General features: G+C 43.4%; 5 protein-coding genes and 1 non-coding gene across 14 annotated transcripts; 2 read left to right on the top strand and 4 right to left on the bottom strand.

The window, feature by feature from the left end:
• Positions 3,494–3,566, top strand: TRNAK-CUU. Its single transcript has one exon. It is a non-coding gene; the product is annotated as a tRNA-Lys (tRNA).
• LOC8055498 (PRA1 family protein B2) lies at positions 4,775–5,476 on the bottom strand. The gene has a single exon (XM_002441635.2). The coding sequence runs from the start codon at positions 5,474–5,476 to the stop codon at positions 4,775–4,777; it is 702 nt and encodes a 233-aa protein (XP_002441680.1).
• LOC8055497 (macrophage migration inhibitory factor homolog) lies at positions 6,561–9,566 on the bottom strand. Of its 2 annotated transcripts, XM_021446109.1 has the most exons (4): positions 9,300–9,536; positions 7,291–7,491; positions 7,144–7,202; positions 6,561–6,971 (listed from the first exon to the last, which is right to left on the bottom strand). In XM_021446109.1, exons 1-3 carry the CDS (start codon positions 9,408–9,410, stop codon positions 7,149–7,151), a joined length of 366 nt encoding a protein of 121 aa, XP_021301784.1. In that variant the 5' UTR covers positions 9,411–9,536; the 3' UTR covers positions 6,561–6,971; positions 7,144–7,148. The 2 variants fall into 2 exon arrangements, with proteins under 2 accessions (XP_021301784.1, XP_002441679.1); XM_002441634.2 differs by lacking the exon at positions 7,144–7,202 and having other exon boundaries at positions 9,300–9,566.
• Positions 9,791–13,631, bottom strand: LOC8055496 (protein DETOXIFICATION 44, chloroplastic). Of its 4 annotated transcripts, none has more exons than XM_021446105.1 (12): positions 13,191–13,631; positions 12,870–13,016; positions 12,636–12,796; positions 12,022–12,157; positions 11,729–11,825; positions 11,499–11,632; positions 11,139–11,302; positions 10,986–11,057; positions 10,777–10,893; positions 10,592–10,687; positions 10,343–10,464; positions 9,791–10,181 (listed from the first exon to the last, which is right to left on the bottom strand). In XM_021446105.1, exons 1-12 carry the CDS (start codon positions 13,582–13,584, stop codon positions 10,130–10,132), a joined length of 1,692 nt encoding a protein of 563 aa, XP_021301780.1. In that variant the 5' UTR covers positions 13,585–13,631; the 3' UTR covers positions 9,791–10,129. The 4 variants fall into 4 exon arrangements, with proteins under 4 accessions (XP_021301780.1, XP_021301782.1, XP_021301781.1 ...); XM_021446107.1 differs by having other exon boundaries at positions 11,499–11,602; XM_021446106.1 differs by having other exon boundaries at positions 12,636–12,772.
• Positions 16,535–22,054, top strand: LOC8055495. 5 transcript variants are annotated; one of them, XR_002446817.1, is made up of 4 exons: positions 16,545–16,893; positions 16,988–17,092; positions 17,569–17,746; positions 21,055–22,054. XR_002446817.1 is itself a non-coding variant. In XM_021446111.1 (3 exons), exons 2-3 carry the CDS (start codon positions 16,969–16,971, stop codon positions 17,685–17,687), a joined length of 243 nt encoding a protein of 80 aa, XP_021301786.1. In that variant the 5' UTR covers positions 16,535–16,826; positions 16,959–16,968; the 3' UTR covers positions 17,688–18,082. The 5 variants fall into 5 exon arrangements, 3 of the variants coding, with proteins under 3 accessions (XP_021301786.1, XP_021301785.1, XP_021301787.1); XR_002446818.1 differs by lacking the exon at positions 21,055–22,054 and adding an exon at positions 20,582–20,888; XM_021446111.1 differs by lacking the exon at positions 21,055–22,054 and having other exon boundaries at positions 16,535–16,826; positions 16,959–17,092; positions 17,569–18,082.
• Positions 18,476–22,996, bottom strand: LOC8055494 (protein NUCLEAR FUSION DEFECTIVE 4). Its single transcript, XM_002441631.2, has 3 exons — positions 22,395–22,996; positions 19,421–20,295; positions 18,476–19,347 (listed from the first exon to the last, which is right to left on the bottom strand). Exons 1-3 carry the CDS (start codon positions 22,779–22,781, stop codon positions 18,876–18,878), a joined length of 1,734 nt encoding a protein of 577 aa, XP_002441676.1. The 5' UTR covers positions 22,782–22,996; the 3' UTR covers positions 18,476–18,875.

Genomic DNA, 23,615 nt, shown 5'->3' with positions numbered 1-23,615 from the left:
GAAAGGGAGAATGTCGACTCACAATTTAGACAAACGGTAGTAGACATGTAAGTTTGTCACCGAGGCCGCACATGAATGTCGAACCGTTCTTCAACAAGGAAAGCGAGTTAGCTCTGGATCTAAAGTTCGAGAGGATCAGAAACTGGAGCGACAAGGAAAAAGGTACTTGTTGTGCCCGCCTTAGATGATATGTAGGACCATATATATATATATATATATATATATATACACACACATAATGTGTGTTTATGAAACAATGATGTGGTCACTAATGTTGGTTCGTCTAACATGCATGAATGTATATATATGTTTGTCATCTATTTGCTGCTATATCTATATTTTCATTAGCAAAATCTAAATTCAAATTTGAAAAGTTTTTTTTAAAAATCTGAAAACATTAACATAGCGCGGCAATTAAAAACAATTGTCTCTGTTAAAACTTTAATCGAGGCAGGCTACAATAAACAAGTGACTCGATTAAATATTTAACCATGATGGACGACATAAGACAACCCTACGATTAATATAACCGAGGCGGTTGTCTTATATCGTCCGCCACGATTAAAGGATGAACCGAGGCGGTTAGGAGAACCGTCTCGATTAAGTCACGATTAACCGTGACCTTATATCTGAGGCGGTTGCAAAAACCACCACGGTAAATACAAAAATCCCGCCGGGCCACTGTTAAGTGCTTTGTCATAAACCTCCAATCAGCCGATCAATTCAATTGTCGTTCTAGTCTCTAGCCTGATCGATTAACCCGCTCCGATCCCGTCGTCTTCCTCCAGGCCGGTCTCCACGAAGAAGAACCATGGTGGAACACGCAGACGCTACTAAATTTGGATCCTCGATGTCGTCCTGTTTGCCTTTGCTTGTCTTCCACCATCATCCTGATGGCCAAGAGGACGGTGACGACGATGAGATGCTAATGTTTAGCATATCCAAGCAAACCCTGCACAAGAACATGGAGCATGACCTTTTAGCCGCAGACAACAGCATGTGCTGGACCACTGCACAGGGCTGGATACTCCTCCTCGCCCAGGACCATGGCAAGATGTCTTTGGCTTGTCTATGGAACCCTAGCACTGGCAACAAGCTACCCTTGCCAGATCTCGAAGAGGAACACCAGATCCCATACCACTGCAGGTGTCTACTCTCCCACAAGGACCTAACTCACCCAGGATGTGTTGTAGTGCTCTTCAATAACGACGCGCCTGATCTCTGGTACTGCCACACTGGCGGCGGCGGCGACAGCAGCAGCAGGTGGAGACATTGCTCATATGATGTCGGTAACCATCTTTCTATACCAGAGCCACCGAAGGGGAAAAAGGCACGCCTCCGTTGCCGTCGCCGTCCTACCAAGACGACGATCACCTTCATGGCTTCCGTACAAGGAAAAATCTACTTCACCAATTTGATAAAAGGCATGTACGCCATGGATTTCTCATCCTGCACTTCCACAACAAATCATCAAAACCACCCTACGTTCCAAAAATTCAGTGTCCCTTTGCCCAATCTCCCTAAAGGATTCTCCGTTGGTAGACACTGGTTGCTTGAGTCGCAGGATCAGCTCTTTTTAGTCACCACATCCTTCGTTGGCTTTGATCTAAACAACATTGGCACCATAGAGGTGCATAGGATGGATTTCTCCTCAACACAAGCTTGTTGGCGCAGTGTGCATGACATTGGAGATGTTGTGTTTCTCTTGGAGGATACAAACATGGCGGCTTCTTGCTCGGCGAGCGCTCTGGGACTGAAAGCAAACCAGATATTCTTATTGAAGAATTCCATGGATGACGATGGTGCTGATTTGTGCATTTTTGACTTAGAAACAAACACACAAGAGATTACCCGAGTCCACCATCATAATAACTTGATTCTCTGGCGCAAACCTTTCTGGATTGTGCCACCTAGCTAGCTCATAGCCAGTCGATAGGCCCCTAAACAGCTGAATAAGAAGAAAAAAAAAGAGACATCAGACATCCAAGAAACTCACCAAGAGTTGTGACCCAATTCTGAGAGATTGTTTTGACCAGTAACACCAACAAACAAGAAAGCCCAATCTACGATAGCAGCATTCCGTAGTCAGTCAGTATATAGGCAAAGAAATGTTTAAACATTTGTTTGTCTGACAGATGAGTTTGCAGCTGCTAATGAGGATGTAATTGTGCCAGATTTCTATTTGGATGTGACGATATGCATCCTAACTCTTGTAAAACGTTATGGTCTATACAAGGGCAACATCCTTGCAGCACTAAAGAGCACATATACACTATGCAACTGTGGAATGTTTGATGTTAGGGAGGGAGAGGGTCTCACCTCGATCTGTGAAAGCTATTGCCACCACAACAAACACAAGGAAGGCCAAGCTAGAAAGGACATATCTCAATTACCCACCAAACCAGCACTGAATACCAAATCTCTATGGATTTCATTACATTCTTCCTTGCTGGGATACTTAACAAACCAAACAGCTAACTGGACACACTTCAGCTCAGAAATTAACATGTTTCCATTTGCTCCCTACCTAGACTGGTCTAACTGATTAAGCTGGGACTTTCCTCAGCATAATGAAACCTGAAAATACAAAGAATTAGAAATGAACTTGTACCATGGACAGAATGAGATCATCCTGAGAACTGCTGTTAAAAAACCATGCATATACAGTATATGACAAATGGACCAGAGGCAAAAATAAATATTTAAATTGCTGCTGGCCTGCCCAGCTGGCTCATGCTTCCATCTGAATACTGCTACTACCTGCCTGCCTGCCTACCTGCCAATATTTGATTCTTTGATGGAATGATGGTGACTGTGTACTGATATGTAATTATGCACAAAGCATACATGTACGGTAAATCTTAGACTTTTTAATTAGTGGTATAAAAACAAATTTTACCCTGGTGCATTGGAACCAAGAAAGCTGAACATGGCCTGTTTGGCTGGTATTCTTCTAGCTGTGGCTGCAGCAATAGGCAAATATATACTATATAGCAATAGCTACGTCAGCCACAAGCAGTGAAAACCGACAACAGAACGAGTTTGAAAAAGCATAGGTAAGTATAAAATATTATAGCATCAAACACATAAGTACCACTTGGCTCTCTGTTTGGCTGGCATTCTTCTAGCTGTAGCTACAGCAACAAGTATAAAATATTATACCAATAGCTATGTTAGCCACAAGTCCACAACCACAGCCATGAAAACAGACAACCAAACGAGCCCGAAAGAGCATAGGTAGTGCATCAAAGAGCATCAAGCACACAAGTACCACTCAAATATGGCATTAGGCTCTGCTTGGTTGGTCTTCTGGTTGTGGCTGCAGCAACAGGCAAGTATAAAATACTAGAAAAATACCCCGCGCGTTGCACAATATATATGGATCGAGCGATTAAAGCGCTATCCCAGCTACAAAGAAAAGAAGGGTGAAGGAATTGGCGAGCATCTTTGTAATTGTCAAGAGATAACAAAATATCACATCACCACCAGCCAAGCCCGTCTAGCTCAGTCGGTAGAGCGCAAGGCTCTTAACCTTGTGGTCGTGGGTTCGAGCCCCACGGTGGGCGCTTTTGGTTTTCATTTTTTCAAGGAAACTCCTCTACGCACATTTTTCTTCTGATGATGATTTGTTTTCATTTTTTCAAGGAAACTCCTCTACGCACATTTTGCACATTTTTCTTCTGATGATTTTATATTTCTAGAAAACTTCTCTTTGCAATTTTTGCACATTTAAGATGCTACCAGAAAAACTACTCTTTGCACAAGACATTATTAAGACATTCTACTCTCTCTGTTTTTTTATAAGAGCATCTCCAAGAGTTTTTCTAAATCTCACTTTTTAAATCATCATTTGAAGAGCTATTTACATAAAAATCATTTTCTATATTTTTTTACTCTCCAACAATTTTGCTTAATCTCATGCGCACTTTAGAGAGTCATTCTCATCTTCTATATTTGGCTAGTGAAAAATCCAAAATAGACAATGGCTATATTTGGATAACCATTTAGAGAAGCTGTTGTAGGTAGTTTTTTACCAAAATCTCTATTTCTAGCATTTAAGAAGAATATAGTCTCTTTTGGAGATGCTCTAAGTGTCCTATTTAGTTTTGAAAGAAAGTCACAAATAAGTGTCTTATTTTGGTCATGCAGCCAATGAATTAGTAGCACAACTTTTGAAGATAATAAATCAACAAACAAATTATGTGTTTTTCTCTCACAATAAATCAACGAATAAAGTAATTTTAACCATGATTTTTCAGATAAGTGACCGTCAGAGTTATTTTTCTCTTCTGTCTTTACACCCCTATCAAATACGACAATTAAAAGAAACCAGAGGGGGTATAATATTTTGCCTTTCGACGCACTTGCGCTGAAAATATTGTTGTACATCTGAAATCAATATCCCTAACAAACATAATCAAATGCGTGCACTGACGAACATAATTTGCTGGTGCCAGTTGAACACAAATTTGGTGATGTTTACTGATTATTATCATAATATAATAGGTAATAAAAAATCAAATATAATGCTAGGAATAACAAGAATATTGTTCCCTGCTCATCATGCTTCTCAGATCATACAGAAAAAAAAAAAACAGGGGACACCACCCCACTAGATCGAAGTAAATCCATTGTTTCATTTCGTTGTGTACTCTAGCTGGCTACTTGTCTTGTATAATACTTTTGCGTAATTGAAAATTTCAAGAAATGACGATAAAGACATCTTTTTTCTCCCTGAAAGTGTGCATCTAGATCTCATAGATAGATGAGAGTATCAGACACGGCCGGATCCTCCGGTAGCGGAGGCAATGAACGACAGTAGCGGGTTACCGGCGCCGCCACCAGCAGCCTGGTGATCCGCCTCGTCGAGGAACAGGTCCTCAGGCACGCGGCACGCGCCGTGGGCACACACCACCGCGGCCCCGAGCGCGAGCGCGGAGAAGATGAGCGAGCCGACGGACGTGAGGAAGACGACGAACGCGGAGGCGGCGACGAGCCCGCCCAGCACCTCGCGGTCGGAGAAGTTGCGGCCGAACGCGGCGACGGGCGGCGCGTCGGCGGGGCGGAGCACGTAGAGGAGGCACCACGCCGCCAGCAGCGCCAGGAGCGCGGCCAGCGAGAAGGGGTGCGCGAGGAGCGACGCGGCCAGGCACAGCGCGGCCACCGCGGCGTAGTTGACGCGGAAGTAGGCGAGGTTCTTCCGGAGACGGGAGGTGGCCTCGGCCAGGGTGTCTGGGCGGGAGAGAGCAGAGCGGTCGGCGAGCTCGGACCAGGGGCGCGCGCCGGAGAGCGCGCGGCGGGTGCTGTCGAGGAGGCGCGAGAGGAAGGCGCGGATCGCCGCTGGGTTGGCGTCGGTGGCGTCCGCGGAGGAGAGGGACGTGGGTATGGGTATGGGTGCGGGCGCCGGGGTGGAGGGTGGTGCGGCGGCGGCAGGGACGACGGTGGTGGGGAGGAGCGGAGGCGAGGCCGCGGCCATGGCGAGGTGGCGATCGGCGATCTCTGTGTGGATCTGAGGAGGGAATTCGGGAGGATGGCGCGAATACAAATGGACCCTGTCCGTCGTGGTTGGCAAAGAAGCAGGCACCGACACACAGACAGGTCAACGGGGTTCACCACGCTGCACGTTTTCTCCTTGTGAAATGAAATGGCCTAAAAATAAATAAATCGAAATCTGCAGTTTTATTTATTCAATTTTTTGTCATGAAATAATTTATTTTTTTCGTTGGCTCTTTTAAGAGCTCTTGTTAGGCCTTGTTTAGTTGGCAAAATTTTGGGATTTCGGGTACTGTTTCATTTATATTTTACAAATATTGTCCAATGATAGACTGACTAGGCTTAAAAAATTCATCTCATAAATTACAGGTAAATTGTGTCATTATTTTTTGTCTTCATCTATATTTAATACTCTATGCATGTGCCGTAAGATTCGATGTGATGAGAAATTTAAATTTTTTGGCAAAATTTTTTGGGAACTAAATAAGGCCTTAGATTCAGAACTGTGACTGGTTGATAATTATAACAGCAAAAAAAAATGATAATTATAACAGCAAAAAAAAACACACACACACACACAGCAGCAAAAACTTGTACAAATTTCATCGATACATTTCAGTTTGATATTGAATAATTTGCGCCTTATTAGAAAAGGAATGGCATGCCAAGAAGCCTGGCGCATGGCACAATTGAGATTTCGAGTTGCAAAGGAAAGCAGCAAAGTGCTTATTATGCAACTAAAAACAATGGTTAGGTAGAGACTCAATGTGGTGTGAGTGATGCAATGCACGGGAAGAAATTCAACACGAAGAAACAACAAAAGGGCCAGGAAGCGGAGGACCATTGCTTTCCAGGTTAGGCAGCACCAACCAAGCCAACAAGAGTAGGCGCAGGTCCAATATCACTGCCTGCACTGCACCCTGCAGACTGCAGCTATAGATCTGCTCATCAGCTTATGGAATACTTTGCTTGGATCTAGAAGAACCAGCCAACACACCAGCAAAGTTTTTGCGCCATATTGCTACTAAGCCAGAAAATCACAATGGCATCGGCAAAGACTAGTCCGAAACAACAAATAGTGGCTATGAAATTTCAGTTACCAGCCAATGTCCCCCTGTGACCGTAACACTATAAAACAACACTAGCTTTGGCAGATTTTCTGCTAGGTTAATAACAAAGAACACACCGTTTGAACATACGGTTACCATACCCGAAGGACCAACCAAGATAATATATAGACTGATCTCAAGCCAAGAACAAGATAGCACAAGCATGCTAGGTGGCACCCAACACGTCTGGGTCCCAGTTCCAGTTCCACACAACAGTTACCGATTCTCAGTTCAGTACCAATTAACACACATCTAACGACATTGTTCTTAATTGGCAATAGCCATGGCGTTAGGCACCATGAATTTCCTTTATTAAAGATGCGGGCCTCAAGTCTAGAAGGTGGAGCCGTTCCAACCGAAGTCCGAGCGCTGCATGGTCATATAATGAATGTATCAGTGCTCACGATTAGCATGACAATTGACACCGTGATAACAGCGGACAGTGAAGATCTTAACAACGTCTATCAGTCTATGAAGATAAGTAGAAACAAAGCAGGTGCAAAATTAGGAAGATGGCACCAAACAACATATGGTTATTTACATGATCTATTCTTGATGCAAAGCATGCAAACATTGAGCATGTTCTTGTGCCGGATGGGCCTAACAAACAGAAAAATTCCAATGAGAACATCATGATGGTAATGAAGACCCGTGAATGATCAATCAATAAGGAATAGTGGTTGCTTACCTTTGAGTCATAGAACTTGAGGTAGAAGCGTGACTTGGGAACAGACAGCTTTGACTCCAGGATGGAAGCAATGCCAGCACTCAGCTTCTTATTCACGTCAGGGTTCAGGCCTCCGATGGAAACCAGCTCACCGTACGCTGCTGGCTCCTGGGTACCTCCAAATGCCATAGGCACTGAACCCTTGAGGACAACCATCACGTACTGTGGGAAGACAACAATTCCTGTTAGTTCTTCAAGATGATAGTATTAAAGCGAAATGGCTTCATCCAAATATAGTCAAGACAAAAACAATAAAAGCTAAAGTTCAGTAATTTGACGCTAGCACCACAGGTCAACAACCACGAATCCAAACAATGTTAGTATATGAGAATGATATTAGCATGGTCAGGTTATGGACACAATGTATTCGTTATTAAGAGAGGTCATTTTTATCCTTGACTGCAAAACAGCTGCCCTGACTAACACTAAATGGACAAAATGACTAACAGAAGATGAAAAGCTGTGACCTCTAGTACGGGGCATAAAAATTTGGGTACTGAACTACATAGCAAAGCAGCTGCATGAGTAACACTAACACGAAGTGACCGATAAACACAAACTTTCAAATTTCATCTATGTAAAATAGATGGCTGTAGTACTAGGGTAACATAAAGGAAAAGCACATGCAGCACATGGTCCACATATCTAACAGCCCACTTGATATAGTTCCTCAAGATGATAGTACTCAAGAGAAATGGCTTCATCCAAATAAGTCAAGACAGAAAAACAATAAAAGCTAAAGTTCAGTAATTGGAGCTTAGCACCACAGGTCACCCAACCAGGAATCCAAATATTGTTAGTATGAGAATGAGACTAGCATGGTTATGAATATGATGTATTCAGAGAGGTCATTTTTTGTCCTTGATAGTAGCAAAGCAGCTGCCCGACTAACACTAAATGGACTAAATGGCTAACAGGAAATAAAAAGCTGTGACCTTTAGTACGGGGCATAAAACTTTGGGTACTGAACTACATAGCAAAGTAGCTTCCTGAGTAACAGTAACACAAAGTGACCGATAAACATGAACTCTCAAATTTCATCTATGTAAAATTGATGGCTGTAGTACTAGGGTAACATAAAGAAAAAGCACACGCAGCCCATGGTCTACAACTCTACATATTTAACAGAACTTGAGATTCGTGCTGAAGAATGGTACACTAGGGGGTTGCTGGTTGATAGAAATCTGTTCCAGAAAAACTGTGCGCATAAACTTTCATCAGTTAGTTTGCTGTAAATGCATCTGTTCTCAATGTCTTAATATACCGCATTTCCATTCCATAATCAGATTGGTAGGGTAGTGAAAATGGTAGGCAAATGGTTTGGTATTCCTTGTACTGCGTGATCACAATGGTCAGTATATCAGTTCTTACATAGAGATTAGGTATGCAGTCTCATACTTGAGTTATCTATAGTTGTCTCCCTCAGTGTTGAAACTATTAATTTTTTTTATAAAAAAAAACTATGGTTTATTTATATATAAACTCAATTTAAGCATGACCAGGATATGCAGGAAATTGCAGTCCCATCCTAGGGATTCTAGGCTATAATGTGAAAATTAACAAAGTTTTCCACTGAGTTCAGTGAGAATCAACATGGGGGCGTCCATAATGCACCTAGAGGATATTCCCCCCAAAAAAAAAGCCTACTAGAGGTAACAAAAAAATCCCAATTGATGTATTTACCAAAGAGCAAAGAGTAGAAAAATTGGGAGGTTTGCTGATTCACACGAATTCTCTTTACACTAACATCAATAAACACGGTCAATTTGATTGATAATGTACAGAAAGGTGTCATGAAGCGATGCACATCTTGCTCAAAACCCTAAGCATAATCTCCACCAAACAAATAGACCCACAATCTACAAGAGCTTACACAAGCAACAAGATACTCCTAGAAGAGAACGAGGGGAACCAGAGGGGAAGAGAGAAGTCCGGGAAAGGGGAAGGGGAAGGGAAAGGCGGAAGCTTACGGCCTCTGGCTTGCCGATGATGTTAGCGACGGACTTGGAGGCTTCGGCGAGGATGACGGAGGTGTCCACCCCCTCCAGGTTCACGTTGGTCGACACGTTGAGGCACGGCATCCTCGCTCGCTTCCTCTTCCTCGTCTCCGCCTCTGCCTCCGGATGGCCGCCTTCTGCTCTGCTCTGCTCCGCTCACTGCTCTCTGGTCTCTGCTGCTCCGCTCCCTCTCTACTATCCTGCTACACAGAAAAGGAATCTCCTCTGCTCTGCGCCTCTGCCAGGACAAATCATGGGCTGTTTGGGCCTGTTAGTTTCCCCTTCGCTATGGACTCTAGCCCATTGGTCTGTCTAGCCTCCTCTCTTGGCCCAGAGCCCGTGGTGCAGGACAAAACTTGTCCAAGCCATCACATTACTTTTGTCTGCAGCATATTGGTTCTGATTCATATTTGAAGTATAATGCGCACACACACACACACACACACACACACACACACACACACAAAAGATTACCAGATTTACAGATCCTAGAATGTTGGACAAAGATTCATTTACAGGGAGAAAATTTACAGGAAGAGGTTTTCTATTTGAACACAGCTTTCTTTCCCTTTTTTGTTATAACTAAACACAGCTTTCTTGTACAGTATATGGTATGCAACACACAGTTCAAAGCTGTGAGTTCCTACCGGGCTCCTACAGCAGCCACAAGACAGCCCAGCTATCCGACACCAACTACAAGTGTACATCTCCCACAGAGCTGAATGCATCTTTCTTGCTACCGTCACCCTTTACATGCTGGCTGTGAGAGATCAGTGTCGAATCTACATGATCAAATATGTGCCTTACTCACTATCTGACCAGATAACCTCCCAAGGTCCATCTTTGCTCCCTAACCTGAAAACAAGAACAAACTGATTGTAAAATTTAAGACTTCCATGCTGCTTCTATTCAAAACTCCAGTACAGGAATATTCCATTTTCCTCGTCTGAAACTTGGCTCCTAAAAAAAAAGGAAAAAATAAATCAGAGAAAAACAAAGGGGTCATCTATTACTACCTCCACAGTCCAGCAACTGCACGCAAACTCATAAATAGAGTAAGACCAGCCCATATGCCACTGAGACCAAATTTAGGAGCTGTTACTAGTAAGAACATTGATGAGACAGCTCCTGCAAAAAACTGAAACAACAAAGATTCGCCACAATTAGGATGGCAAAGTTGTGTTGAAGAGATAACTGATAACATGATAACGTGTGATAGTATTGGGGACATAATAATGCGACAGAGTAGGATTATGAATCACAACCGTGGAATATGCAGCATAGGCAAAGTCAGAAACACCATAGTAGAGCCCATCAGCAACAAAAGCAATAGCATTCACCGGCTGAGAAATAGTGACAAACTGCAAATATCCAACAACTGTAAACATAAGTGGCTGTACATTTCTCAGAAACTAAGTGTAAACTTCTCGTTTCTCAAGAATGTTCTTACCCAGACTCCAGAGAGTGCAACATCTAAAACGGCTGGATCATCTGTAAACAGCAAGGACAAAGATCCAAATCCAACAAATAAGGAAGCAGCAAGGGCAACACCAGTCACACCTCCAACCTGCAAGGAAAAAGATGGACAGTATCAGCTCCTTAAGGAGAAGGATAAACCGGTGGCATTTCCAAACTATTTCCAAGAAATGACTTCTTAACCTGCAGGACTCTGTATAAAACCGTGCGGGCTTGCTTGTAGTTCCCTTTTGCATATTCGGTAGCAAGTAGAGCCTGCACAAATTAGGGATACTTCACAAGCAGATACACAGGTAACGAGTTCGATGAAAGTTCCATTCCAGTAATTTTGCAGACCTGGCCAGCAAGGGCTAGAGCATCATTGAGCAGAGAAATTGTTAGCCACACTTGCAAGCATATCTCATAGCCTGCCATTGGAACAGGCCCTTCCCTTGCAGCCAGGGATGTAGATAGTGTCAGTGTCAAGAATACTGCAATTGTCCTGCCAATTAGTAGCCCACCTGAAAACCGTTCAAATTCAAGTGGCTATCATAAAGGTCAATCACACTAAGATTAAGTTATGATGCTTAATGTGATAGCTAACAAAAGAAGCTGAACTCATGAAAAACTGTCAGTTTTGAACCAATACTTTCTTATGATTAGGCAAAATCCATCAGATGAAAAATCCTTCGATGAGCATGAGGGATATTGACCAACCAGATTTCAGGTAGCGGATCACTCCTCCATCCTCAATTATATTCCATGAGAACAGATCTACTTCATTATTCAGCTTCCAAAGGAGGATGAATGCTGTCAAGTACCTGAATACATGTAGACAAAAAATACAAATGCTTTCGATAATTATAAGTTAGATAATGATAATAGAGGCAAAGATACTCCAAATAAGAAAATCTCATTTTAAGAATATCATGAGGGCATCAACATACTCCGAGGTCACAGTGGCCAGTGCAGCACCGCTTACTCCTAGACCAAGTGGAAAAATAAGTAATGCATCAAGTACTGCATTTAATAGGTTGCCAGCACCTGTAAGCATCATACCATCAGTTCCTTGCTTGATCATTTTGAATCAGTTACATAGAGTAGCTTGAAAAGGAAAATACAAAATAGTTACAACAAAAGAATATGCATTTAAATAGCAAGGTCAAAACAATTTCAGATGGACAACAAAATAGTGTTATGTGTTACATTATTTTGTCAAAATGAACTGGCAAAGACTTACCCACAGCATACAACGGTGTCCTTGTATCCAGGAATCCACGAAATGCACCCTGAGATGCAAGTGCCACTATGATTGGTGGAGCACCAAGTGCCCTCAGTGTAAGAAACTGTTCTGCTGGTGCTCGCATCGGTGAATCCTGTGTTGAAAATAAAAAAAAAAAATTATGTTCAGCAAAGAGTGTTTTGAAAGAAAACTGCAAGAGTATAGGGAATTAGTCACAGAAGGTGTCATTAAGTATAACTTAGAACAGTCGCAACATTATGGAACCTTAAAGTCAGAAAATTTTGAGTTGACAGACCATGGAAACCTGGTTTCATAGACTGAATTCAAGAAGCCCACCCACCACAAAACGGGAAAAGGTAAATAGTCTAGAAGTGCTATATTTTTGCAGCGCCAAATTTGTGACATGATATGAAAATGTTTGTGGACAAGTTTCCCATTAGATTCATATAATAAGGTGTAAGCACTTCAGAGCTTTTATTAGGAATAGTGACATAGGCACAATGATTTTTGCAGATGGTTCGGACCAATAGCCAACCCAATGCTGATAACAAGTTCAAGGGAAGACATAGATCCTAGAAATTTGAGCATGCGAATAAATTGGTCTTACGTACAACGGGTATACCAATGATGTTTATCAAGGTCCCAGATCCAACAATCAGAGCTACCATTTCCAACAGTCCAATGCCAGCAGCTAGAGCCAAGGATGTTGACACCGCCGGAAGAACCTTCTTTTGTTGCCTTGCCTTCTCTATTGGTGTCAAAAATTCATCTCCTAGGTGAGAACTAAACACTAATCAGTGTAATGCGAACAACAGAGCCATCAGAAAACAAATGGAAATGCTTACTTTCCCTTGTGATGTTAGAATTGCCATCCATTGCCTGCTGCTCAGCAACAAAGGATGTGGTGACATTAAGTAGCGGCACATTAAAAAGTTTGGATACCAAATTGAATATGGAAGTCGATGCACCAACAGCCGCAAGCTGAGCCGAACCTGACAAGAGACTCTAACTCATCAAATGGGTGAAAAGATCGACCCTAATTTTCACTGAAACCGGTCTCTTCGCCGTTTTGTTATCTAGGCCTTCATCAGGCCCATGAGAGTAAGGTATGACATGATTCTAAGTTTGAAATGAAGAAATGCACTGGGCTCAGAATACTGGATTACCGATATGCCCAACGAAGGCCGTGTCGACGAGCGCCGTGATGGGGTCCGCGGCGAGCGCGAGCACGGCGGGTGCGGCGATGGCGAGGATGTCCGCCGCTACCCCGTCAATCCTGAGCCACCCCTGAGCACCACGCCCCGCGACGTCCTCCTTCTCTTCCTCTCCCTTAATCCCAATCCCTGGCTCCTTATCGGGTGCCGCCTCGTCGACGACGTCTGTGACGACCGGCTTCCCACCACCACGAGTGCATCGCGGGGAACGACTCCACCGAGGCGGAGTAGAGCGGCGGCAGTGGCAGCGGCAGGAGGTCAGGGAGACACGGCTGGGCCCCGCGGACAGGGTTCTTGCGTGCGCGGCGGCTGCAGGCCTCGTCGGCGTCGGCGAGGTCGCCGCCATGGGCGCGCGAGCGAGTGGTCACAGTGGTCTGAATGTGATTGGTTGGATTGGACGCGACGCGGGCCTGCCTTTTTGGGCTCGGTGGACAATGGGCTCTGGGAGATCTATGGGCTTTCGGCCTCTCCAGCCCAATCTGCCACCGGGCCAATTTCACAAGTTATCAAGTGCTAGTCCTCTTCTCAAATCAAAAAAGAAAAATGAATATGTATAAATCAAATATTAGTATCGTGCAGAAATTCAACTGAGGGTATCATGTTCAGACTTGATCAATCAAAATCTCGAAAAATACCCCATTTTTTGCTCTCATAAAAAAAGATACCCACTTTCCTAAATACTCTGCCATTACCAATTAAGACGATTGCCAGGTCTCACATTTACTTTTATGATGACTATGTTACAACAAAAGCCGTCCCTTTGCCTAAAACTTACGTGAAGCTAGAGTATATAAGCAGAGTACATCCACGAGCCTCAGACCAATTAGTCTCTTCCACATTTACAGCAAGAGTGGGCTTGCCCAAATATGACCACTCTTCCTCACCACCACACTATCTGCATTTCACCTAGCTAGTAGTAGTTCACAGTTTATATGATTGTAGGATCAGGACCTAGACAGTCAATACTCTTCTACTTAATACGCAACTTCTACTGGTTATTTACATGTAATGCCGTTATCTGTCAATAATCTTTGTTACCATCTTCCTGTCGAATCACCAAGACATGGTCATTTCTTGTCAGTTATCAGCTCAGTATCTGACCTGATGTGCTTCCATGGTCCACCTTTGCTCCCTAACCTGTACACAACAGCAAAATACTGTGAGCCAGAAAGGTAAACGCTATCCAAATTTCCAAAAAGAGGGCAGCTGGAACCTCGAACACCACCTCCAAAATCCAGCAGCTGCTCTCAAGCTCATAAAAAGAACTAATACAGACCAAACACCACCAAGACCAAGCTTAGGAGCAGCAACAAGTAGGAATGCCGATGAAATAGCCCCAACAAAGAACTGAGAAACACAGATGCAACAAATTGTAAGCACGCCATAATCCCTCTACGTTTAGGCCCTGTTTAGATTGGAGATGAAAATTTTTTTGTGTCACATCGGATGTGTCGGAAGGATGTCGTGAGGGGTTTTTAGAAACTAATAAAAAACAAATTACATAGCTTGTCTGGAAACTGCAAGACAAATCTATTAAGCATAATTAATCGGTCATTAGCACATGTGGGTTACTGTAGCACTTAAGGCTAATCATAGACTAACTAGGCTTAAAAGATTCATCTCGCGATTTCCGACCAAACTATGTAATTAGTTTTTTTATCTACATTTAATGTTCCATGCATGTGTCTAAAGATTTGATGGGATTGATGAAAATTTTTTGAGTGGAAAACTAAACAGGGCCTTAGTTATGACAACCTAGAATTAAAGGGGAACTAAACACCCCCTTACGGTATATAATTTCGATTATTTATACACAGTTTTATTAGCTCATCTATCTACATATTACAAACATTAACTGCACTCCTATACTTACAATCAGATCAGTAGAATCTAGTAGATAGACCACCTAATCAAAGCCTTTCAGCTGTGTATATGCCTGTGCTCTAGATGGTTGAATCTCACTTAGGGAAATAGGGCATAGTATAATGTAATGTGAATTATTCTTATTAAAAAAGATTTGCGTTTAGTGTGACCTTTGTCACATATTGTACTCTGAAGATATATTATAACCGAAGAATGAAAACTATGGGGAACATAACATAACTTTAGCTTGTTTAAGTTGTCTTGACAACTTTGCTGAAGTCATGAATATTTTATAAAATATGGAATTCTTTATGATGTCTTAATCCTATGAACTTTTTGCAATTGTAAGTGCTGCCCAAAATTCAACAACCTTGCAACCTTGACACTTGGTCAATGGTGTCTGCATCCAGATCGACTTTTATCCACAGATAGTCTTCCTTCAGAACTCACCTACTAGCCTGGAGAATCTAACTCTGAAACTCAGAGGGATACATGGCTCTCTCAACATGTTAATTGATCCTTGTACAGAAGTTTGTGCACGTGCAATCAAATCAAAGTGAAACTTGTGTTTTCTCACATTTCAGGTTTGGCCATACTCATCCGAGATTCATTAGGGATCTAGAAGAAAGGAAAGGTCGTTCAGCTGTGAGCACCTTGATAACATTGATATTGTTTGCTGGGAGGTTCAAGAACATGATCCTGTGCTCAACAACTTGGTGGAGCTTCTAACAGAGAATGGCATAGAACGTGATGAGATTGACATCAGTATCTCATTAATTATAGATTTTATTTGCATCAATCACTAGTGGAACAATTCACCGTTCAAGTTCATTCATTCGTTTGTGGACGCAGGACAATGCATGCAGATGTTGGTTCACCTGAATCTTAGTCTCAGTTTGGATGGATTCATGTTATGAGAATTTGGATAACTTGTATGCGCATGAAAAGTGCTTTGTTACGTGTTACCAACTTACATCTGCTCGAGGCTACTTGTTTGCTTGAGCTTATCCATTAAATCTGTCAATCATTCAACAGTGTTTTCTTTCACAACAAATCAACGAACAATACTTGGCTTATCAGCCAAGCGAATAGGCTGTGACGGACGTGGTGCAAGCTGTTAGTATTAGGCCTTGTTTAGTTCCAAAAAAAATTTACAAAAATTTTTGGATTCCTTGTCACATCGAATTTTGCAACACATGCATGAAGCATTAAATATAGATAAAAGAAATAACTAATTGCACGGTTTTTATCTGTAATTTGCGAGACAAATCTTTTGAGCCTGGTTAGTCTATAATTGAACAATATTTTGTCAAATACAAATGAAAGTGTTACCGTGTCCATTTTGCAAAAAAATAAAAATAAAAATGAAACTAGTTCATTAAAAAAAAAAACCCCACAAAACACTAGCGGTGTGATGTGGGCTGCCACAATAGCTCTAGTAGGAAATCCTTGCAACTGTAGCGGACGTGGTGTGGGCTGACCGCCGCCGGCCCCCCATTTGCATCCTTGCGGCGCTGGCCCGCCGCCAGAACACGTCTCGCCCGCGGCCGATCCTCTCCATCCGCTCGCCGCGCCGCCACCCGGAGAGGCCCAGCGTCCTCGCGAGCCGCGACCAGCTGCGGCGCGGCGTCCGTCCTCTGCAGCCCCGGTGTCCCCGCGGCCGTCGCTGCTGTCCTACTTCGCCACTCGCCACTCCCCACCTTGGCCGGCGACGAGCACAACCAGGTATTCCCTCCCCTTGGCCATTCCTTCCTGCTGTCCGAAGCCATGCGCCCAAACCTTAATCTAATTCGTAAGTAAAACTGTGCCCCCAAACCCTAACATACCATTCGTAATCGGATCTGATTCTAATTACAGGTGTATATGCATGTCCTTTACTGATTCAGAGGGTGGTGCATGCATGAAGTTCGCGGGCTGGTACCTGAAGATCGCGGCGGTCGGGGCCTCCATTGGCGCCGCCATGGAGCTCTTCATGATCCACACGGGCTTCTGTACGCTTCTCCCTCTCTGCTCTGCCCGGCATCCAACTCCCCTCACCCTTGTAATTTACTATTTCTGATTTCTAATAATCAATCACACTTGAATCAATTATTATAGGCTGTCCATCTGAGACCATACATCCAGTACCCTTTTTTCTCCCAACATGAAGGTACCTTTAGGCAGATTGCAAAGTTCTCAACTGCAGCATTTCTGCTTCTAGATCCAATTGCCACTTGCATTTTCCTATCATCAAAATTCAGATCAGCTCATTTTGGGAAATTGCTAGGGGGTGGGTATTTTAATTTGATGCTTCAGTGCATGTTTCCATTTAACAACAATCCAAACTCCTGATACTTTGGTGGCCATACAATGAGTTCAGATTGCCTAGTACCATTCATCCTGTCAGGCTCTCTCTTTTTCCACTGCTGCATAGGAAGGCCACTTACATATATGTATCTTTTTTTTTCTCCATGGTTATATGCTACAGATGATAAGGTTGTTGTCCTGGAGTCAGAAAAACGAGCTTGGGAAAGCAGTCCAGAGGCCCAAGCTATGAGGGAAGCCCTAAACCCATGGCGCAAGCATGACGAACAGCAGAAGAAATAGTCATGAGTTATGCGTCCTGTCAAGTGATTGTACCCTCCATTCTTAGGCCCTTGAACGAGGTAATATGAATGTGAGTCTTATGCATTTGGTGAATAATTGTACTACTTTTTTGGAAATTGCTGAATGCCTGGATGGATGGTACCTTCCAGGAAAGGTTGAAGGGATATAGGTAACAGAGTTTTTTTTTTTTTTTTTTTTGAGGGAACAAACTATACACTTTCAGACTGGATTGCACTTGTTATGTGTTGTTTTAACAGTATAACAGCGAAATTGTAGGCATAGAAAGAGGTGAAAGTTGTATGTCTATTTGTACAATAATTGAATGCTGTGTGGATCCCTCGCTGAAATGTAGTTCCTTTTCAACTATTGCTCAATGAAGTTTAGTTCCTTTTCAACACCTAAGCAGTCCATCCTGGCTGTTCTTGCAAAAGTTAAACTTTCTGTGTCACATTGTCCTATTTGAAGAACTCATTGGTCCCCTGTTTGCTGTATCAGTATCTCCTTAATAAAGATTGAAAGATAAGTTATTTGACTTCATTTTAGGCAGAAAGCTGAAATGCCAGTCAGATCCAATTTCTGAAGTCCTGCAAGTATAACTAAAAACAGCAAACATGGAGCATTTTGCACACAATTCTATTTGACTGGCAACAACAGACTAAACTGACTTATGCTATCTTGGGCAAACTTGTTAGTATTCATGCTCTGTGACTGTGAATGGTGTGTTGGTTTTGTACTTTAACACATCAGCTATTAAGCTATTACTTTCTGATAATCTTGGTTTTGTCATGTTTTCAATGGTTGAAATTTCAACCTGTAAACCTTGTTGATGTCCTTAACACCATGTATATGAATTCGAGGGTGTACATAACAACAGTAAATACAGACGATTTTGCACACGTCTCAGTCAATCAGTAATAAACATTCCAAACTGCCTTCATCCAACCTTGGGCCTACTTGTTAGTATTAATCCTAGTGAAGGTAATACTGATAGTACTTTACATACCAGCTGATAGGCTGATAATTTCGTATCTTCTTGATGTCTCTTGCCGTGGTATTCATTTTGTGTATTGTATCTAGCCCATTTCACCTAGAACTAAGCCAATTTTTGTACAAGCTAACTGTGGCTTGAAATCAGTAAGGAACTGATAAAGGAGTTTCTCTGCAAACTGGAAAATTGGTGAAGGTGCTTCAACTTGACCGGCTAGCAGCAGCAGCATAAGCTGGTTTTGTTCGTATGAATAGAGCTATGCTTGATGCTAACCCTAGAAATGTGATGCAAGCCCACAGGAAGAAGGTGGTTGAGTAGCACTTCATCCCCATGCACACAATCATGGTTTCAACAATGCCAGTGCGGTTATCCATTACTGTCATCTTTTGGCCATTTCCATCGTATACCATGGCAGCAATCTGGCCATAGAGGAGTGAGCCCAATGGGATATTGGTGATTAGGATGTTGTGATTCACCCCAACGCTATTTGGTCCAAAGAGCTCGGAGGTCACTGACACTGCTGCAGCAAAGATGAACCCTGAGCTTAGGCCAACTAGTGCTGTTCCTGCTACCAGGGTGCTTGCATCTTGTTGGTTCCACATAAGGAAAAAGGCCATTGGCATGGGGACCAATGCAGCAGCAAGCCACCCTGTGCGAGCAAGTGGTACCTTCCTGTATACAAATTTTAGTTAGGAAGCATGTGATGTGATGAGATATGTGTTTGTATATAAAGCAAAACAGATACCTGTGAAGAATGTCAGGTAGTGCAGAAAGAAGACGACCGAAGAAGGAGGAGGATGAGTAGACAGCAAGTAGCATGGTGAGCTGTGACTGCTGGTGCAATGACTGTGCAATCTGCCCCAAGTTGTTGCTGTATACCAGGCCAACAGTGGCTCCACAGAAGTAGGCTGTGTAGTAGAGCCAGAAGTCCACACACCGAATGAGCTTCTTTGCACTATGTTCTTCACTGAGCGCCACCAGGCGGCCCTTGCCCACTATTGTTCCACAACAATTTCCCTGCATCTGGTGCTCCATTGGTTTTTGCGTCATCGCATTGGACTCCATCTGACGATTGTTACTGATTAGGAGTGGCTTATGTGGATCATCATGGTTTAGTAGCGATGCAGGGTCAGGGCCATCTGTATCCACATATGAGCAACTGGAGCAGGCAGGGATGATGAGAGGAAGGGCGAGGAGGACCATGGCACCTGTGAGGATGACCCATGCAGTAGAGCTGGTTGCGGTGAAAGATCCAAAGACCACCAGATATATGCCCGTGATGAATGCGAGGATGTAGAGACCAAGGAAGACACGCCTGTCATGCCTGGGCGTGCTTTGGAGGTGGCCGTCATTTTTGTGGCAGAGGAGGATCGCTGGGAGTGCAAGAACAGAGACACCAAAAGGGAGGATCGCATTGAGGAGGAGGTATACAGCTGGTGAGGAAGGGGCGAGGGCATTCCCAAAGAGAGTGTAGAAGGCAGCGCTGAGCCCGTTGAAGCTTATTGAGAGGGAGAGGGCTAGAGAGCGGTTGTTTGCAGAGAAGCTGCGTATGCAGAGAACAAAGCAGACTGTGTTGAACCAGCAGATGCTGCACCCTGCTATCAAGCAGACCAAGAACACCTGCAGAGGCAACATATGAATCAGAATTTGATCAAATAATTAAGTTCAATATATAAATTGCATGTGATGGCTTTATTGACAATTTAACTTCTGTCGTTTCTACATCTTGGCTTGAATACGTTTGAGTGAAGCGTTTTGCAATCAGTTTGTCAAGAAAACCGGTATGCTAATATAGGACATCTACTGTAGTATTTTGTAAAGGCACCGTGGCAATGTGACCTTAAAACTCTGTGATTTCTTTTATGTGTTGTGACATGCCCACATATTTCTCCTGAATGTATTGTAGGAAGGTGTGGAGTAGGTGGATGATGCAGCTGTGACTTGTGAGAATGGAATGGCATGCCTCATGCATGTGTCTGTGATGTCGGTGGGGATGTTGTGGTATCTAGCTGATGTGGTTGCGGTGTGTGTTTGTTGTTGTGATGGTTGACTTGCTTGGAAGTGGCTTAGAGAACCTACCTAGCTGTGTGTATGAACTAGTACCAGTCCTTCATGAATTTTTAGTTTGGATTAAGATAGTGTCCTGCTGGTACTGTGGGGAAATGAATTTGTGTGGTTTGCTTGTTAATAGAAGCAAGGAACATTTTACGCTTTCCCAGGATGTCGATGCCTTGTGCTAGTTGGAATATTTGGTTACTGTTTCACAGTTGAAAAGGGGGTTTTCGGATTGGGCACACCTACCAATGAACAAGATATTTACCAGAAAAAAAAAAGAGAGAGAAATGTATACAGTTTGGACTATGTGTGTGTTTTCTCCAGGTTTGAAAAAGGAAGCAGGAGAGGTTTGTGGGAGCGCGCGTGCGTGTTGTTCATCTAACGGTCAAAAGCAGAGCAGAGGCAGACTGGTAGGAGGAAAGCAGAGTTGAGTTAGTTGCAGATAACATTCAATTCAGACCTGAGACTGAATATGAAATGTACTGGTTTGTTGGTTGGTTGTTGATGAAGTAACTTAACTATTGCTGGATAGTACTCCGCCGGTTGATGATGGATGTCTAATCCCCATCTTATGTCATGCCACTTTTTCGTTTGGATTTTGTAAGGGAAATGCACGAGAACGTGATAGAGAAATAAGAATGGCAAACACTCTGTGATCCTCCCCGTCGTTGACATAAAAAAAAAACCTAAACACTTGCATTTTATAATGGAATTCTAGAATCTAACTATATAATGGAATAATCACTATGTGAGAATGAAATATAAAGAAAACCCTCATTATTTTTTAGAATTTTATGATTATACATATAGTTTATGACAGGACTGTATGATGCTAAACTTGTGTTGTGTAATAAAACATGCGCAGTAATAACTAATAGAAGAAGAAAAGCGAGAGGGAAAACAAAGAAGAGGGCGTGGTTCGGATAATAAACGTAAGGAAGGAAGGAAAGAAGGAAGGAGATGGAGATCTGTTCCGACAGGTTCAAATACCATCTCTGTCATGTTCTTCCAAGAAAAATCAAAGGAGATGCCACATATCAGATGGAGCTACTAGCTCCCAGCCACAAAACAGCCCACACTGGAGTAGCGTGCTTGCTGTTGCTGCTGTTCAGGTCACCGTCCGTCACCCTCTTCTGCCTTTTCGCTTGGCTAAAAGTACTCTTCGTTGATTTGTTGTAAGAGAAAAATATTGCTGAATGACTAGTAGATTCGGCAAATGAGACAGCTAATATATACAGTAGGAACCGGCATGATCATGGTCATGGTCTTGGTCTTGGCGACCGACGACGGAAGGACGAACAAGCACAAATATCCCTGCCCTGTCTCTTCTTCCTCCTTTTCTGCTCCGCCGGCCATTGACCATTGCTGCCGCCGCCTCCGATCCGATCCGCCATGGACGGCCGACGTTGTTGTTGTCTCGTCTGTCCCTGATTGCCTATCATAAGTCTCCATCGTCGTCTATTCCTATCTTCTTTTTTGGAGGTTTTATTAATTTATTATTATTCGTTTCTCATTTTCTCATAGACTTACGAAACGATCGACGTACACCGCCGATAATTGACGAGGACCACTGGCATATGAACTGCCTGGCAACCACGCACGCACGCCTGAACGATCGAACAGTAGCTGGACACGCCGCCAAGCAATGACAATGACGTACGTACCAGAGGGTAAGGGACGGCGACGGACGCGACGAGGCACAAGTACTGGACGGCGTAGGCGGCGAGCCCCATGGCGGCGGAGAGCATGAGCACGGCGTGGAGCGGCATGTAGAGCAGCGCCAGCCCCGACGACCACCCCAGCGCCTTGCCCATGTCCGACGCCGTGGCTAGGTAGTTGAGCGCCTCCTGGGAGATCCCCAGCGACGATTTCAGCGCCGACGAGTAGGCCGAGAAGTCGAAGTTGGTCCCCGTCAGAGCTTGGATCCACACCGTCGCCACCAGCATCGCCCACCGCCGCCATGCCTCGTCCCCCCGGCCGCCGCCGCCGGCGTTCCTCCGCTGCTGCTGCTGCTGCTGGCCCCCTTCCGGTTCCGGTTGCGCCATCATCATGCTTGATTGGTGGTTCTGGAATGATGATTGGATTGCAAGGCAAGGCGCGCGCGCTTCTCTCTCGACTCCCGCCGCGCGGACAAGCGCGCGCGGTGCCTGTCCGCACACACCTCTGCCCGGGCTCTCTGGCTTTAGCTACCTGCTCAACGATCGCGCTGCCTATATTTATACACACATGAGCTTTTCCTGTTCAGTAATAGTATAAGTCCATTTCTATTCCATGCCATTCGTTTTCAAATATATACACATGCATGAACTTTCAGTTTTGTTTTTTTTTTAAATAATCACTGTGACCAAGTTTGTCGACAAATATATATTACCATATAAATATAAATGTTGACATATTCATGGTAGGTTTTTACTTCGTTTCTTAGAGCACTCACAATGCAATCACAGAGTCCAAGACAATTAATTACATATTATTTATGGTATTTTGCTGATGTGACAGCATATTTATTGAAGAAAGAGTTAGAAAAAATAAGACTCTAAGTCTTATTTAGACTTCAAGTCTATATTGTTCGAGATAATAAATAACTTTAGACTCTACGATAAAATCTGTATTGTGAGTGCCCTTATGATAGCTTAATGGAAATAAGCTGGTTTTTATATAAACGTCTTGTTCCCTCGCTGAAAAGTACCATAAAAGTGGTGCTCAAGAACCGAGAAGGGTACCTACCGCCTCAGTTAATCTAACCGTACCCCTACCGGTGTATCATTGAAATCAGTGTCAACCCCTTACTAGTTTAATTATAATCGTCTAATAGTATTTGCCGTGATGATGAATATAAACATCAATTTTCATATTGATACAATATCGTACGTCCAAGTGACCAA

Source organism: Sorghum bicolor, chromosome 8 (assembly GCF_000003195.3).
Source record: "Sorghum bicolor cultivar BTx623 chromosome 8, Sorghum_bicolor_NCBIv3, whole genome shotgun sequence".
NCBI lineage: Eukaryota > Viridiplantae > Streptophyta > Magnoliopsida > Poales > Poaceae > Sorghum > Sorghum bicolor.
This window is presented reverse-complemented; position numbering and strand designations above follow the sequence as displayed.